General features: G+C 40.2%; 1 protein-coding gene across 29 annotated transcripts in view; it reads right to left on the bottom strand.

Moving 5' to 3' along the window:
- Positions 1 to 14,398, bottom strand: part of DAB1 (DAB adaptor protein 1) — a 434,139-nt gene continuing 419,741 nt past the window's right edge. For 21 of the 29 annotated variants that reach the window (XM_064665096.1, XM_064665105.1, XM_064665095.1 and 18 more), the window contains 4 exons: positions 13,093 to 13,641; positions 12,116 to 12,258; positions 11,106 to 11,204; positions 1 to 3,066 (listed from right to left, as the gene is read on the bottom strand). In XM_064665096.1, the coding sequence (XP_064521166.1) occupies positions 11,121 to 11,204; positions 12,116 to 12,258; positions 13,093 to 13,641 (776 nt within the window). In that variant the 3' untranslated portion in view covers positions 1 to 3,066; positions 11,106 to 11,120. The remainder of the gene's footprint in view (positions 3,067 to 11,105; positions 11,205 to 12,115; positions 12,259 to 13,092; positions 13,642 to 14,398) is intronic. The other 8 variants (XM_064665110.1, XM_064665116.1, XM_064665115.1 and 5 more) reach the window with 3 other exon arrangements.

Here is a 14,398-nt window from a genome sequence, read left to right as displayed (position 1 = left end):
TTTTATCTTTCTCATCTTTATTAAAAAAATAAGTGTCAGAATGCAGAAATAAAAATGAATGAAAACCACGGAGTAAACATCTTTGCAAAGAAGGTGCCCAGTACGTTATTAGATGAAAGGTTTCATCAGACACTTGGATGACTACGATCTATCAAAATATCTTTTCATGACAGGTAAAGATCAAGAACCTACGGGGGATGATTACAGGATGGCTGGTGGGATTCCCTGGTTTTTAAATTTAAAGTGACGAATTTAGTGCTAGTGAAGGATGAGGGATTAAACAATTGCACAAGCTGGATATTTCAGTTATCTACAATACTGGTACAGTGCAGAGGCCCTCCAGCCCTCTCGACTCAGCATCTCAACCATGACAAGGACGATCATATGACAAGACAACTTGGAACTGTTTTTTATTTATGAGCATTGGTAAAGGTAAGACAAAGGTCCGTGGTGATGGTCCAGCCGTCTCTCAGGAGACACTAAAATTCCAGCCTCATTCCCTCGGCACCTATTCGTTAATGATCCGCTTCCTATAAATATGATGTCAATGGATCCTCTGAGACATAAATCTCTTCTTTCAACGTTTTACCCCATAACTGGAAATGCACTGACAGTACTAAACCTCAAATGTCTATGATGAACCAAAACTGTCTTTGAGGTTCCACGTGTAGGACAAAACCCAAAAAAACCACTGAGGAAGAAAGTAGCACCACTGTGCAAATTATGAAAATATTCTTACAGAAATGTCCTTTAGAAACACTTTTACCTCTGCTTTTAATCCTGAAACACTCAATCTGCCAAGTTTTAAATATCTTTTCCAGTTAGAAAACTTGATCTTTCTTCAGGTGGGAAAATAAGATTTGCTACAAAGCTGTTTGCACATGACTAAGGAAGAAGCATCAGATGACCGTGAATGAGGATAAAAGTTCTCTTCTCTGCAGGTTCATTAGGTCTATTCACAGCTAATTTTTCATTCACATACATTCGGTAACGCACATTTCTCTAATTTCTCTAATTCAAAATAAAAGACTGGAATCATGTTGTGAGATTTTTTTGCACATACCAACAGTTGCCACCCCAGTTATTCTGTCTTCTAAACCATTTTTAGCTTATAACAGAGATGAAAGAAAGTAAAACATTTATAACTCCAGGCCTATTTTAATCATGACAAAAAATGTAAATCCTAATGTGCCAATTTAAAAACAAAATCTGCACAATAACCCTAAAAACTGATTAATCATTTGATTTCTTTAACCTTTTTTCCTTTTTCTTTTTTTTTCTTTTTTTTTTTTGTTTTTTTCTTCTTTTTTTGCCTTTTTAGTGTTAAACCACTAAATTCAATATACTGTAACTGCATAGGAACATCAGGAAAACACATTTGACCTGTATAACAATTCTCTGTAGGGCAAAAATATATAGATTCTTTATGAAAATCATGTGCTAAACATATGAACCCAAACACTGCACTTTTGTTTCATAAATGTAAAAAAAGGAAGTTTTAAATTCTTTTGTTCTGCGTGTAAACAGTTTGATGACTTCTATGCAGAGGTTCAAAGGAATGTCTATGAAATGTGAGCTCTTGTAAGTGGAATATGTCCGTGTGATAACGCTAGACCATAAAATCAAGTGTTCCCATTAATTTTACTAGTCGCTGACAAGCTGACTGCTTTTGGCAAATGCACTTGAGCTTCAGCCCATTATTGTAAGCATGTGAAAAAACATATGTGATGTGAGAACCACAAATTGGGTTTGCCACCCCTCCCAAGCACTGCAACTTGCTACCTTCTCTACTGTGTAATGGCATTAGTAAAAGAATTTTCATAACATTTATATTTACAAAAAAACTGGCAATTTTCATTCAAACTCCTTAAAGCCATTTCCCCTTAAACATTTAAAGAGTTTAACAGTAAGATTTTTTTTTCAAGTTATAAAATAAAAATCCCATTTGATTTTTCTGATGTACAAAAAGTGATAAAGATGAACAATTTGATCACAGAATCAGTTTGTTATTCCAAAATCCATGCCGTCCTTGTCCCATTTGTAAAGTCCGCTTCAGCCAAACTCTTAAACCAGAAGCATACCAGTATTATTTGGCAAATGATTTTTTTTTCATCAAAAATGGCACACAGAGAAGAAAACACTTGTCTGCATAGCATTACAGCAGCAAGATACTGAAGAAATAAAAATATTCCTTTTCTGTACTTTGTTTAGAGTTTCCTAGGAAATACTGACTCTTTTGTCTTTCCTCAGTGGGACTCCAGGTCCTTTCTCTACCCACAACATGAGTATTCCAACAGAAAGCAGCATTTCTTCCTCATGATGTGCTAGAACTTAAAGGTCCATTTGGCAACATTTCAGTCAGGATGGATAAACAACCGAGTTTCATTCTGTGGTTTCAAGTTGGGAATCATTTCCGCAGGAGGCATTCTGCTGTTAGTCTGTCACTCATACAAAACTACAGAATAAGAAATAAAATAAAAAAAAAAAATGACACCACCAGTATTTTTTGTTGTTGTTATTTAAATATGTCTACATAGGGAAAAAAAAGGGTCAGGATCAGCCTGATGTAAATGATGATGAAAAACATGTCACCGTGACATAAAAAGTGCCGACTTGTGCCCCAAAGGCTGTTGAATGATAATGCCACTGCTACATACAGACTCTGCTTTTTGCTCAAAAGAAAAAGGAATGTCTATTACTCAATATGTGGCACACAGAAGACAACAAATCTTTAAAAGAAGACCGAGGAGTAAGATTTCCTAGTCTGGATACCCACCACTTGTGGGGACGGGGCTGGACTCGTGGTATGATAAGCAGGGAGAGTTTTTATTTTGTGCTGCCATAGGAATCTGCCATTGGTTGCCAAAAAAAACCACATCAGGAACACTCGAAGAGCCAGTCCAGAAGGGCAATCTCTCTCCTTGTCAGACAAAATCAATTGGAAAAAAGCATGAAAGCCAAAGGCCTGCCAGGTTGTTGGGTTTCGTTTGAGTCTTGGAGCACCACAAGACTGTAACAATGCTATTTCTTAGGTCTGTTAATCTGGGCGTAGAGAGGTTCTGCTTCCTGGGGATAACAAAAATAAAATAAGTGGAGATGTCTCCAGACAGCATTTTTAGAACATTTTAAGAACATCTGCTTGAGAACAGCAACACTTTGTCAGTCAAAACCCAAAGGAAGTGTTTGCTTTCTGTGCTGCCTTGAGTGATCAGGGTACTCAGGGTAAATTGTGAAGCAAACAGGATATTATTTCAGAAAATGAATGCTTACTATCAATTTCCTCTTCCAGCACTGGCCATGCACTGATTTTCACTGCTGGGCATAGACATATGAAGAAATTAAATGATAATTTATCTGACTGGATGCTTGGAAGTTTAGAGACCAGAAGTGTAGCCGGTATAAAAGGGTGTTACTCATCCCAGGCTAAGACACCCCCCCCAGCAGCACAACAGCAGAACAAACCTGTGGGTTTTACACAACTCAGGGAGAAAACCACTTGCAAACAGAAACCGCTGCGGAAAGCTGAGCTAATGAAGCTGTGATGGGATTTAAAATAACAACATGAGTTGCCTATGAAGAACGAGGAACACTAGCCCAGCTCAGTTTGATTAGGAGTCTGTAGAACTATTAGTACAATCATTAAAGCCAGGAGGACAGTGTGTCAATTTGCTAACAGATACTTTCTGGGGAATTTCCTGGATGGGGAGGGGGAAAAGCTGCCATGTTCTTCAGTGTTGCTTCATAGCTGACACCCTGTGCTTAATACTATGTTCATCTTGGCTGCAGTGGGAAGCAAATCACCCATGGACCCTGGAATCCATTCTACTTCATTTCCAGAAAGTAATTTATTAAACTAAGAATGACATCTAAAAAAAGAACAAGACAGGCAGAAAGGCTAATTAATGCCATACTGCATTAACTCTCCACAGCTTGATAAATATTCAAATACCACGCCACGACGTTGAATTTAACCAAGTTAGAATCAACTCGTGTTACAGCAGCATTAGCAGGAGCTGACTTTGAGCAAAAAAAACCTCTGAAGGCTGGCAAATCACTGGGCACTGCGGAGCAGAGACATGTCTGCCAGGGGATGGCACGGGATTTTAATCACTGCTTATACAAATGCTGAGGATGGGAAAAACAGCCCAAAGGGGGATTCATAGGGCTGTATGTACTCTGTGCCCAGGGTACCTGGCCAGTGTCCTGTCCCAGTGCCCCCTCCTGCTTCACTGTGTAGCTTGTGTTGAATGAGGAGCAAACACAATAAATCCAAAATATGACCTGTTTCCTCCATGCCAAGAAAAGTTGTCTCTTATTCTCTGAAATTACTACATTTCTGGACCGTGCAGGCACCCTGTTTCCCCATTTCCTACCTACATGAAGCCCTTGAGTACACTACAAGCATTATGAGAGGATAGAGAAATCCTCTGGAATGATTAAATAAAGGCTTCTGAAATTATCCCGAGCAAGAAGCAAATATATTTTGTGACCTTGAAAAACCGAAGGTAATCAGAAGAGATGACTGAGAGTAAATAACTGCATTTCACATACTGTGTGTTAAGTCTACCTGTGCCAATTTTCACATACCACAGACATGAAGCTGCCAGAATGATCTATCACAGCTAGTTCAGAGAAAATCTGTACTAATTAATGTGTGAACCTGACACACACCAGGCCATTCTTCAGGCAGTTGCTGAACCTGAGGTGATTGCAAAGCGAAGTGAAAAGAAGGAGGAGAAGAAAAGGAGAGGGAGGGAGAACACCCCTTTGGAACAAAAGATGTCAGTTTTCCAAATGCCTTCAGGGAAAAAAAGAGCTTTTCAAAATGTCAAGCCTGCTTGTTAGAGCTGTCCTCAAATATCCTTAAGATATGCAGATGTGCTTAAGTAACAAGTGTCCTAAGGTGCCACTGAACTTGACACCCTTGGAAGAGGAGGAGGAGCTCATCATCGGTCATCAGCACTTTACATCGCACAAGAGGCAGCCTTTACATTTAGACCAGGGCATTTTGCACGAAAAGTGTGTTCTTATGTCTTCCTTTCAGTTGATTTCCCCCTTCAGATGCCTAAATGAGAAATTAATTGCAGTAATTGTGTGCAATCTTCCCAGCCAAAGTTTTTGTGTCAATGTCTGAGATTTGTTTTCTAATATTATTTTGAGCTAATTCAAGCAGCACATCGTGCCTGTAGCCCAACATTGCAAATGGTATCTGTAAAGTATTGACAGGGTACTCAAAAGGGTAAAAGAGAGCAGAAAGGGACAGAAAAGAGGCAAAAGGAGAGTTGAGTGCTGTTGACTTCATGAGTAGTTTCTCTCACAGTGCTGGGCACTGTTTTGGAGGGTCTCGAAATCAGAAATACACCTCCTTTTTGTACACACTCCATGCAAAAGTCACAGGCTTGTTATGAAAAGGCAGGTAAGCATAACTCTTCTCACAGTATCAGGCCATCTCAGCAATGTTTTCTGCTTTCTACTTCTACCACTGCATTAGGAACAGACTCGGAGGGAAGGAAAGAATTGGTCTTTGTCAGAACAAAAAGAGACAAACAAATAATATAGCAAACAAAGCTGCTAATTCACATAAACCCCTTGAATCTCAAAGTGTTTTCCTTTCTGAACTGGCCCAGAAGCACTGGTGATGTGCTTTCATCAATCTACAGGGAGAAACCAAGATGACAACTGGAAGCACCCTTTTTTTTTGCTGCTGTATTCTAGAGACAGTTCATGCTGCAAATCAGTTTATTCTTATTTTAAGGGGGACAAGACTGCAGCAAACTGTAAGTATTTCTGGTGTAGCACACTACTGCATGAGGCAACAAGGTCGCTAATGCTTTTGAATAACATTATGTAAATACTAGAAGTAAATTTGCATCCAATTTAAAGATATTAACATCTGCTCCCCAGCAGAACTAATCACTGGAGAACATCTCCTGAAAGACTCAGAACCTACTTAGGCTTGCAGAGGTGAACTCACTCACAAAACATAACACGGGACTGGGTTAGGAAGAGACTATTTTTACCGTGGCAGCCCTTTCATCACTTTGAGACACCCTGCTACGTGCAGAGCTTCAGGCAAGATGTACTCAATTGAAGAGGTGAGGCCTGCATAGATTTCCTTGCCCTTTACAACAGATTCTCAGTGCCAGTTTTACTCCTGGCTGACTGATCAGAAAGGGCAGGCTCAAATGATAAGAGTTTCATGAAATAAGAGTGCTGGAGAGCCAGACAAAATGAGCATCTTGTGCTGGGGATGCAAGTGAAAGGGGTGGGAGTGTGATGCATCTTCACTGCTTATTGCATGCTGACTCAGCAAAATAGCACATAGTAAAGTTGGCAAGCGGGGATCAAATTAAAGATTTTTGGTGATAAGACAGGTCATTCCTATTGGCCCATTAACAGCCAGTTTTTATTTATTACTTATTATTAATTATTAATTTTTAATATTTAGGGGTTTTCTTACAGCTAACCTCTATTAGCAGCATAAATATACCAACCTTCTAGTTCAGGATTATGACTGAAGAATGCCTCTGTTCTTATGATAAACCTACCTAGGAATATTTCCTAGTTTCAAATATCCAGTTTAATTATTATAATTTTAAAAGTTTCTGTCATTTTAGTATCAAGATGGATGCTGTACATCCACAAAATGAAAAAGCAATGAGAACTACTCAGAAATATGAACCTGCTCCATCTTGGTCCCATTATAAAACTGAACTGAAACATGCTGATTATTTCTGGGCTCCTTTCCTAACAAAACAGTAGCTACACAATTATACTTCCCATCTACATATCTGCCAATTCTCCTTCAAAACTTCTGAACCTAATGGCCAGTTCCAGTTGTTCAGAAGTCTCAAAGATACTAAAATATCACAAGTAGATTTTTAAAATCAGTTGTGCAGAAGACAGGGAACTTTTAAATGACCTCATTACAGATAAAGTGAGGAGAGCTCATCCCCAAATTGAACTGCTGGGATGCCAGTCAGCAAGGACTGTGGCTCTACACAAGCTACACAGTATGTTTTCTCTTGTTTGGAGGAAAAAGTTGGAGGAATGGAAGGGCACATGGCTACTTCAGGTGGGCTTGATAACACTGGAATAAGTGAGAAGCCTGTGTATAAGCTGGTCACATGAAAACTAACAACTTGGAGAGGACTGTAGCAGTGGAGATGGAGGCAAATCTGTAGGATGGCCCCGTTCACAAAGCAGCCTGAATTTCTCTGCTCATGGCCCTTCAGATTCCCTGGGAAATACAGTGATGAACAACTGAGTATGTTACTTGAAATATCAATTTTAGGATTTCTCTGGAATGAAACAATACTTCCCAAACTGTGACCCCTTTCCAAAGACATAACACTACTTCTCTCAGGAACACAGCCCTGCTCAGTGCTGTGTCTTCAGTTTGAGAATGACAGTTCTAGAGCCTACCAAGAACAGGTCACCTATAATCATTATGAATTTCTTGTTGGACTCTATACAGTTCCTACTGAGCCAGGTGAATGATAGGAAGAGGTCTTGCAAATACAGGTTTTAGTATGTGGAGCCCATTCCAAATCCTGCTGCAATAGCAAAGGGGCAGAAGGAAGAGGAGGATGAAGAGTCAGCTTGATATGCCCTCCTGAAGATCACTAAGCTCCCAGATAAGCCAGTGCTTTGTCCATAATTTTGTTTTCTCTCAACTTCCTAAAACCAGCTCAAATAAAGAATTATAGCAGTCCATCCTGGAGCTGACTAAGATTATTAGGAACATTTATCACTAAGAATGGCATTTGCTCAAAGATAGATGATGGCAGCAGGCCACTGAAGTACCACCAAAAGCTGATAGACAAATATTCTAATGAACTGTTGCTCTCCTGACAGTGCTGATAGCATTGTGAAGGGTGTGACATATTTTGAGGGCTTATAATTGTCTGCACACATTTCACAGAACAACTAAACAATTTTTTCAGGAAGATATGCTTTAGCCACAAATGTTTTGAAGGTTTCTTGAGAATCTCTCATGAATGATTGCCAGTGCAAGTTTGAACCGGGCAGCATCTCACTAGAGCTGCATTTGTTCCTCTGTTCAAACTTCTTGCTTTAATGTAAAATGTCAATAATAAGAAATGTTTAACACATTGGGTAGAATTGCAGCTAAAACCAGTTCTTTCCCTCTCTCTCCTTTCATCATAGTTATCCCACACACAATCTAAAGACAGCAGTAGGGATAAAACATAAATCAGCTGAAGATGGCAGTCATCTGATTCAGTGTTCTCTTCACCCCTTCTGGAAAAAGACTATCCAACCTCAATGCCGTGCACAAACAAAAGGAAAACAAGCAAACACAAATCTTGCTATATAAACAACCCTGCAAAGAGTTGATCTTATTTCACCTGTGAAAGTTAGGCCTCTCTGCTTCTTATCTTCAACCATAGAGGGACAAAAATGTAATATACCCATAAAGTGTCACATGTACCTACTAAGAATTCATAGCTATCTGTGGAAGAGTGACTTATAAAACAGCTACTGGTAGGATTAGGATTTTGAGAGCTGAAGTTGAAGATTGCAAAAGGAAGAGAGGAAAAATAGGAGAAAAGAAGATAGTAACTAAATGATAATATAAAGTATCGGAAGGAATCAAGACATCAAATTGCTGTGGTACCTTGAAAGACCAGGGTGCAAAAAGCTAGGCAGGTGAGTATTCTGACTACATCAAGATAAGTAAAGATACTGTATGGGCTGATTTCAGAGATGCTGGGAACAGATACATTTGAAATTTCTGCACACAATACTATGCTGTGCTCCTGAGCGGTCCATTCAGCCGAGTTGTTACTGTGCTGTTCCTGGGGTAAGAACCATGTTCCAAAGAGTGAAGTAATCTCCCATCTAAGCCACAAAAGTGGCTTTTATGCAGACTGTGATTCTTTTGTACTACATGTTTCTCCCCATTAAGTTTCTCTCCAAATGCAGAGCTCAATACACAACTCAGTAGTAAGTCCCGAATTGATAATTTTCCATGGAGATTAGACTTCCCATTGCTCTGATGATACCAGGCTTCAGAATTCGATGGGCTGGCTTTAGCAAGTGGATTTCCTACGGACTGCTGCTGAATGGCTCTGCACAGAGCCACAATGATATTAGTGAAACTTCACTGGATAGGGGCTTTCTTTTTGTTCAGCTTCCTGTTCCTGCCAAAAGCTTCTAGGAATTACTGTAATACGATAATCAGTAACATTATTTAACATTTCCCAGAATATATTCCTGAGAATTATACATATTTGATGCAAGACTCTGCAGATTAACAAAAAATACAGAAAAACCATATGGAATCACTGCTAATATATTGTTCTTGTAGCTCCCAGATACTCTTGATGGGTAAAAGAATGTATTTTGCTATGTGTTACATAAAAGCAGAACAAAAAGAGTCCCTCACTCGACTCCCTTACATGGTAGGATGCATTACCAGACTTAAACTACTGTTTCAAGTTCTATCCAGAACTCCTGGCAGGTAAATGTGTGTGATGGTAGTTTAGCAATGATTTTAACTATATCTGTGACTGTCAAAAAAATAGAGATTTTATCATTACTCTCCCCAGGATGAATTTCAGAATTATCCCGAGTATGATAAACCATAATAAATGTATGTGGATTTCCAGAGTGTAGGACTCAGACAAAAGTCAAATCCTCTTTCTTGACCTAGGAAAGAATTCTTGGTCTGAAGCTGGAAGAGCTGGTGATGTCAGCAAAGACACAGCCAAATTATTATGTGGCACCATCCACCTGCAGAAGCAGCTCTCACTGGAGTAAATATCAAATGCTCTTGCTAGAGCAGCTCATCCCAGCTTGACTGCATCCTTACACTGTCATTTTTAGACTCAATGAGACACAAAGCTTAAAGCCACTTTTGCTTCAGCCCTCCAAGAGCTGAGCATTACACTGGTGAAGCTAAAGAAGGGGGAGATGCCTTCTCATAGCACCGCATATTATTAAGAGATAATCTTATTCTTCCCAAATGGATCAAAGCTAAGTTGCTCTAGGATTTTTTTAAATCATATTTAATGCACAAAGTAAACTGACTCCAAATGAAACTATTAATTCTGAGTTGAAACCAAATTACTTTGGCTCAGGATGGGTAAGTCACTAGTAAACCCAGTGCAATTTCTGTACAAAAATGGAAAAGGTTCTACCACTGTTACTTTTTTGCTCCAGGAGCTCTGTGCTGGAGCACAGAAGCCGTATCAGATCACATATTTGGGCAATATCAAATATTGCAGAATGGCAGATAGGGAAAAGACAAGGAAACATATCCTTCAAATAGCAACACTAGAGAGTCTTTGGATGGAATAACAATGCTTAGCCCTCATAAAACTTTGTAGCTTCACTGTCTTTTTGGCAAAACATATTTACTGTATTGAAACAAATCACAGAACATTCACTGGGAGCCACATTTGCTACCATGTTCTGTAACACAAAAGATGAAAAGATTGTTTTTCCCATCTGTCTGAATTTAAATGACTTACATTGATGAGTAATTTTTAAAACATCAGTATACCAATGCTAATATGAATGATCATAATTTTCTAATGTTTTTAATTTGCAGTTGGAGATAAAAATACACAAAACCATTTCAATATTTTTTACAAGCAGATAATAAACGTGCTTCTTCTACTGATTATTGCATTGATTTAGGGTAGAGACATTCATGTATCATTATATAATTTTATTTAATGATTGTTATGTCTATGGGTAAGATGTCTTATTCCATTTAATCTGTTACATCTGACTGAAGGCCAGAGTGGATTTGCTAAAAAAAATGCCTAATACATTGTTAGCAATGGCTCAGTTTCCCTATTTGCCCTTAGAATTTGAACACAAAGTAAAATAAGTCTACATTTCTTTAAAGCATGCAGGCAGCTGAAACACACAAATTTGCATAAGCTGCAACACTTAGTGAATGGCAAAAGCCATGCAAACCACCAAGCATGAGAAATACACTGTGGATAATGGAGAGGTCAAACGGAAAGATGAAAGGGAAAAATAAACCATGCATCCATGAAAGCAATGGTAGGCACTGGTGGGAGAATAAGTGAACACCTCAAGGTGTAGAGAAAAAAAGGACAGATACCTACCCCAACCTGTGCTATCTAGCTACCGACCTGTGGACTTATAGTATCACCAGTTGGCTCACCAAATGGATCACTTGTGGAGGAGGCCTGAGACCCATCAGGCTAGAATACAAGAACATAACACCTTTTTTTCTCAACAATAGAAAGTGAAAAGTCAACACGAGGTTATTTTCATGCTGTGGGCATAGCAAGTACATCCTATCTCATGAAAATCAGGAAGTGAGACCTCACCCCTGATATGTTCTCAAAAGCCATAATGGTTTGCTATAGCTGACGCAGTCAGGAAAGAACCTCCCCAGTTCCTGCTGGAGCCCAGGCAGAAGCTGCCACAGACCTCAGAAGGTACTGGATCAGGCAAACCAGAACTGCAAAAAGCCCTGAAAGCCAGTGAAACCATGTGAATCAGAAAGAGTCCAAGCTTGCATTATTTTGTACCTTTGTGTCCTTTTGTTGTACAGACTCCCTCTTGCCTTTGGCTCACTCGGGCTCTTACCTCCCTAAGACACCTTGGGACTTACAGTCATTGCTTGGATAACATTTCTTGCTTTGGTCCATAAAGGCAAAGAAATCACATATTGAGGGCCAGAACATTGAGGAATGTAACTAGGCAAACAACTGGGATGCAAGAATGTGCAAGACAACATCAACCATCATTTTAACACACAGACTCTCACATCTTTCTTTGCAGCCTCACCATGTTTGTTGTTTTACCTCAGACTTCCTTACCATGAGTAAGTGAATGCTGGTATGCTAAAAAAGGGATTAGATACAACTAACATAAACAGCCTTACATATGAACTCTGAGTTTGGTTCCTTGTATGCAATATTAGTGCATATCAATGGAAAAGCCATGCTATCAGCTATCAAACCCAAAGCAGGATGTGAATTCTGTCTGCAGCCCCTCCTTAAGTACCACCCAGACCTACTGGAATAGTTAATTCTGACACTACAAAACAACATTTAATTAACTTGTGTCTTTTCTAGCTAAAAAGAGACAATAAGGGCTTAGAAACCTTGTTGCTACTCACAGCCTCTGGCTCCTCACTTTTGCTTGGGCTTTCAAACCCCTCTTCAAAGAGGTCATCTGCAGCAGGATCACTCGTATGAGATGCTGATGATTTTGATGGAGAACTCTGTCTGGGTGCAGGGGTTGGAGCTAAACAAAGATTAAGGTAACAGCAACAGAATATATTCTGTTAATTTCTTCAGAAAGACACAGCAGCACAGAATTTGCTCATACTTTATAGCCTTCAACTTTATTACTCTCAAAAATTATTTTCTGATGAGGAGCTGTACGAGCTAAATTTGAACACAGTAGTCATTATCAACTCCATGTATTTGATTTCATTTGGCAACTACTAAATTAAGTTTGGCTGCATCTGGCCTGTGTCTTTAGGAGCCAGGGAGATGCCACTACATTATATTAAGAATGTGTGAGTTGCCTGCCCTCTGGCAGGTAAGTGAACCAGAAGGTCTCCGTCTGACTCCTGGTAAATCTGTGTCTCATGAACTCCTCTTTTCAGCAACCTGCAAAATCCCCCATCTCCATGCTATGAACACAATAAGCTTTATTTTACAACTCTTCAGTGTATTTCCCCACATGTCCAGTACATCAAGCTATTAAAATAAATATCCATCCCCTAATTTCTGCAAAGTATGGCTTGCATGGGACATGAGTGAAACCATTTGTAAGTCTGAATGTCATAGGCATTTGCCAAACAGCTTGCATGGCCCTACCACAAAACACATATTACTATCTTAGAAATTAAATTTCAGACTTCAGCTATCTGGGCTGTTCATCTTCGTGATCTCTGAAATTCCTCTCTGATATTTTCCTTTATGGCTGGAACACATTTAATAAGTTGGACATGCATGAAGATTCTCAGTTTGTATCTGTGTTGGAATTTACTATATGAAAAAACAGAAATAAGTACTTTGAGGAGCGGTCACATCTGAGGAAAGGTATGGCTGAAAGCATAGGAATACTCACGTGAATTTGTAGATGGTGTTGTGGAAGTCACAGGAGTCAAATTTAACTGAGAGATGTCAAAATCATCACAATCATCTGCTTCCTGTGCCATCCCAACTTTATTAAAGTAACTTGAGAAGGCCTCTGAGGTACAACTGAGGGAAGGCTGATCTGGTTTTCTTGATGGCACTGGTGGAGGCTGAGCCATCTGGAAATCTTTAAACATTTCTTTTCCCATTTTCTGTCTGGGCCTGTCTGTCTGTGGACTCGATCTGTTGGAATCACTTGTGGGTGGAACTGTAGCTATAGGAGCAATGGTACCTTGAAACATGGCTGCTTGTAAAGGCAAAACAGTTTGTGTTGGCATGAAGGCAGTTGGTTGGAACTGACCAGCTACAGATGGCCACGGCTGCTGAGTAGGAGGAAAAATACCGGGCTGGCCCCACGCTATCGGCTGTCCTCCCTGCATCACCTGAGCAACTGGAGGCTGAGCACCCATGGCCAACTGCTGTTGAACAAGTGGTTGCTGTCCCCAGAAGGAGGGCAGAACAGCTCCCATGGCAACATAACCTTCAAAGAATAAAGAAAGCAGAAGGGGGGGAAAAAATGAGATGAAAGATTTTAACGCTACTATCGACAGCACGCAGAACAAGCACAATAAATCAGAGATGTGCAAGCTACATTAGTGATCCCAGAGCTTCAGCACACTTGAAAAGAAAACTGAAAGACATAGTTGGATTCACATCACTGAGCAAATACTCGTATACAGAACCACAGGCTGGTGGGTATCGGCAATAATCCTTCCTCTCATCTGAACAAAAACCTCTCCTCTTCTTCCTCAGTGAGCACCCCCTGCACCTGTGAAGACCTGTGTGCATGGACCTGGTCAGCAGCTGGGCACTGGGCAGCCCCCTTCCATGGTGCTCTGTTAAAGCAGGGCCAGTTTGGTCAAACCACTCACCAGAACCACAGCAGCTCCCAAACCACTTCCTAAACTCGCCCCCTTCCAGCACAACCCTCCTCCACACCACTGAGTTCTGCAGGCTCTTCTTGCAACCCTGACTGCCCCACCCTCTGCCTTTCGCCTCTGCCTGTCCTTGGAGAAGGAGCTCTGGGACCGAATATGATGCACAGAGTCAGGCTGGGATGGATGCTAAAAAATGAGCAGCCAGAGCAAGCAGAGAGAAGGAAGAGGATGTTCAGGATTCCCTCCTGCCTGCTGCAGTTTCTCATCCTTTTCACTTTTATTCTTTGTTGGGGAGAGGGACCCACCAACACCAGTCAACTCCTGCCAATGGCACAGCTGCCAAACTGGTTCTAAGGGACA

This window comes from Pseudopipra pipra, chromosome 9, assembly GCF_036250125.1.
Source record: "Pseudopipra pipra isolate bDixPip1 chromosome 9, bDixPip1.hap1, whole genome shotgun sequence".
Lineage (NCBI taxonomy): Eukaryota > Metazoa > Chordata > Aves > Passeriformes > Pipridae > Pseudopipra > Pseudopipra pipra.
Note: the sequence above shows the minus strand (reverse complement) of the source record. Positions and strands in the feature narration are given on the sequence as shown.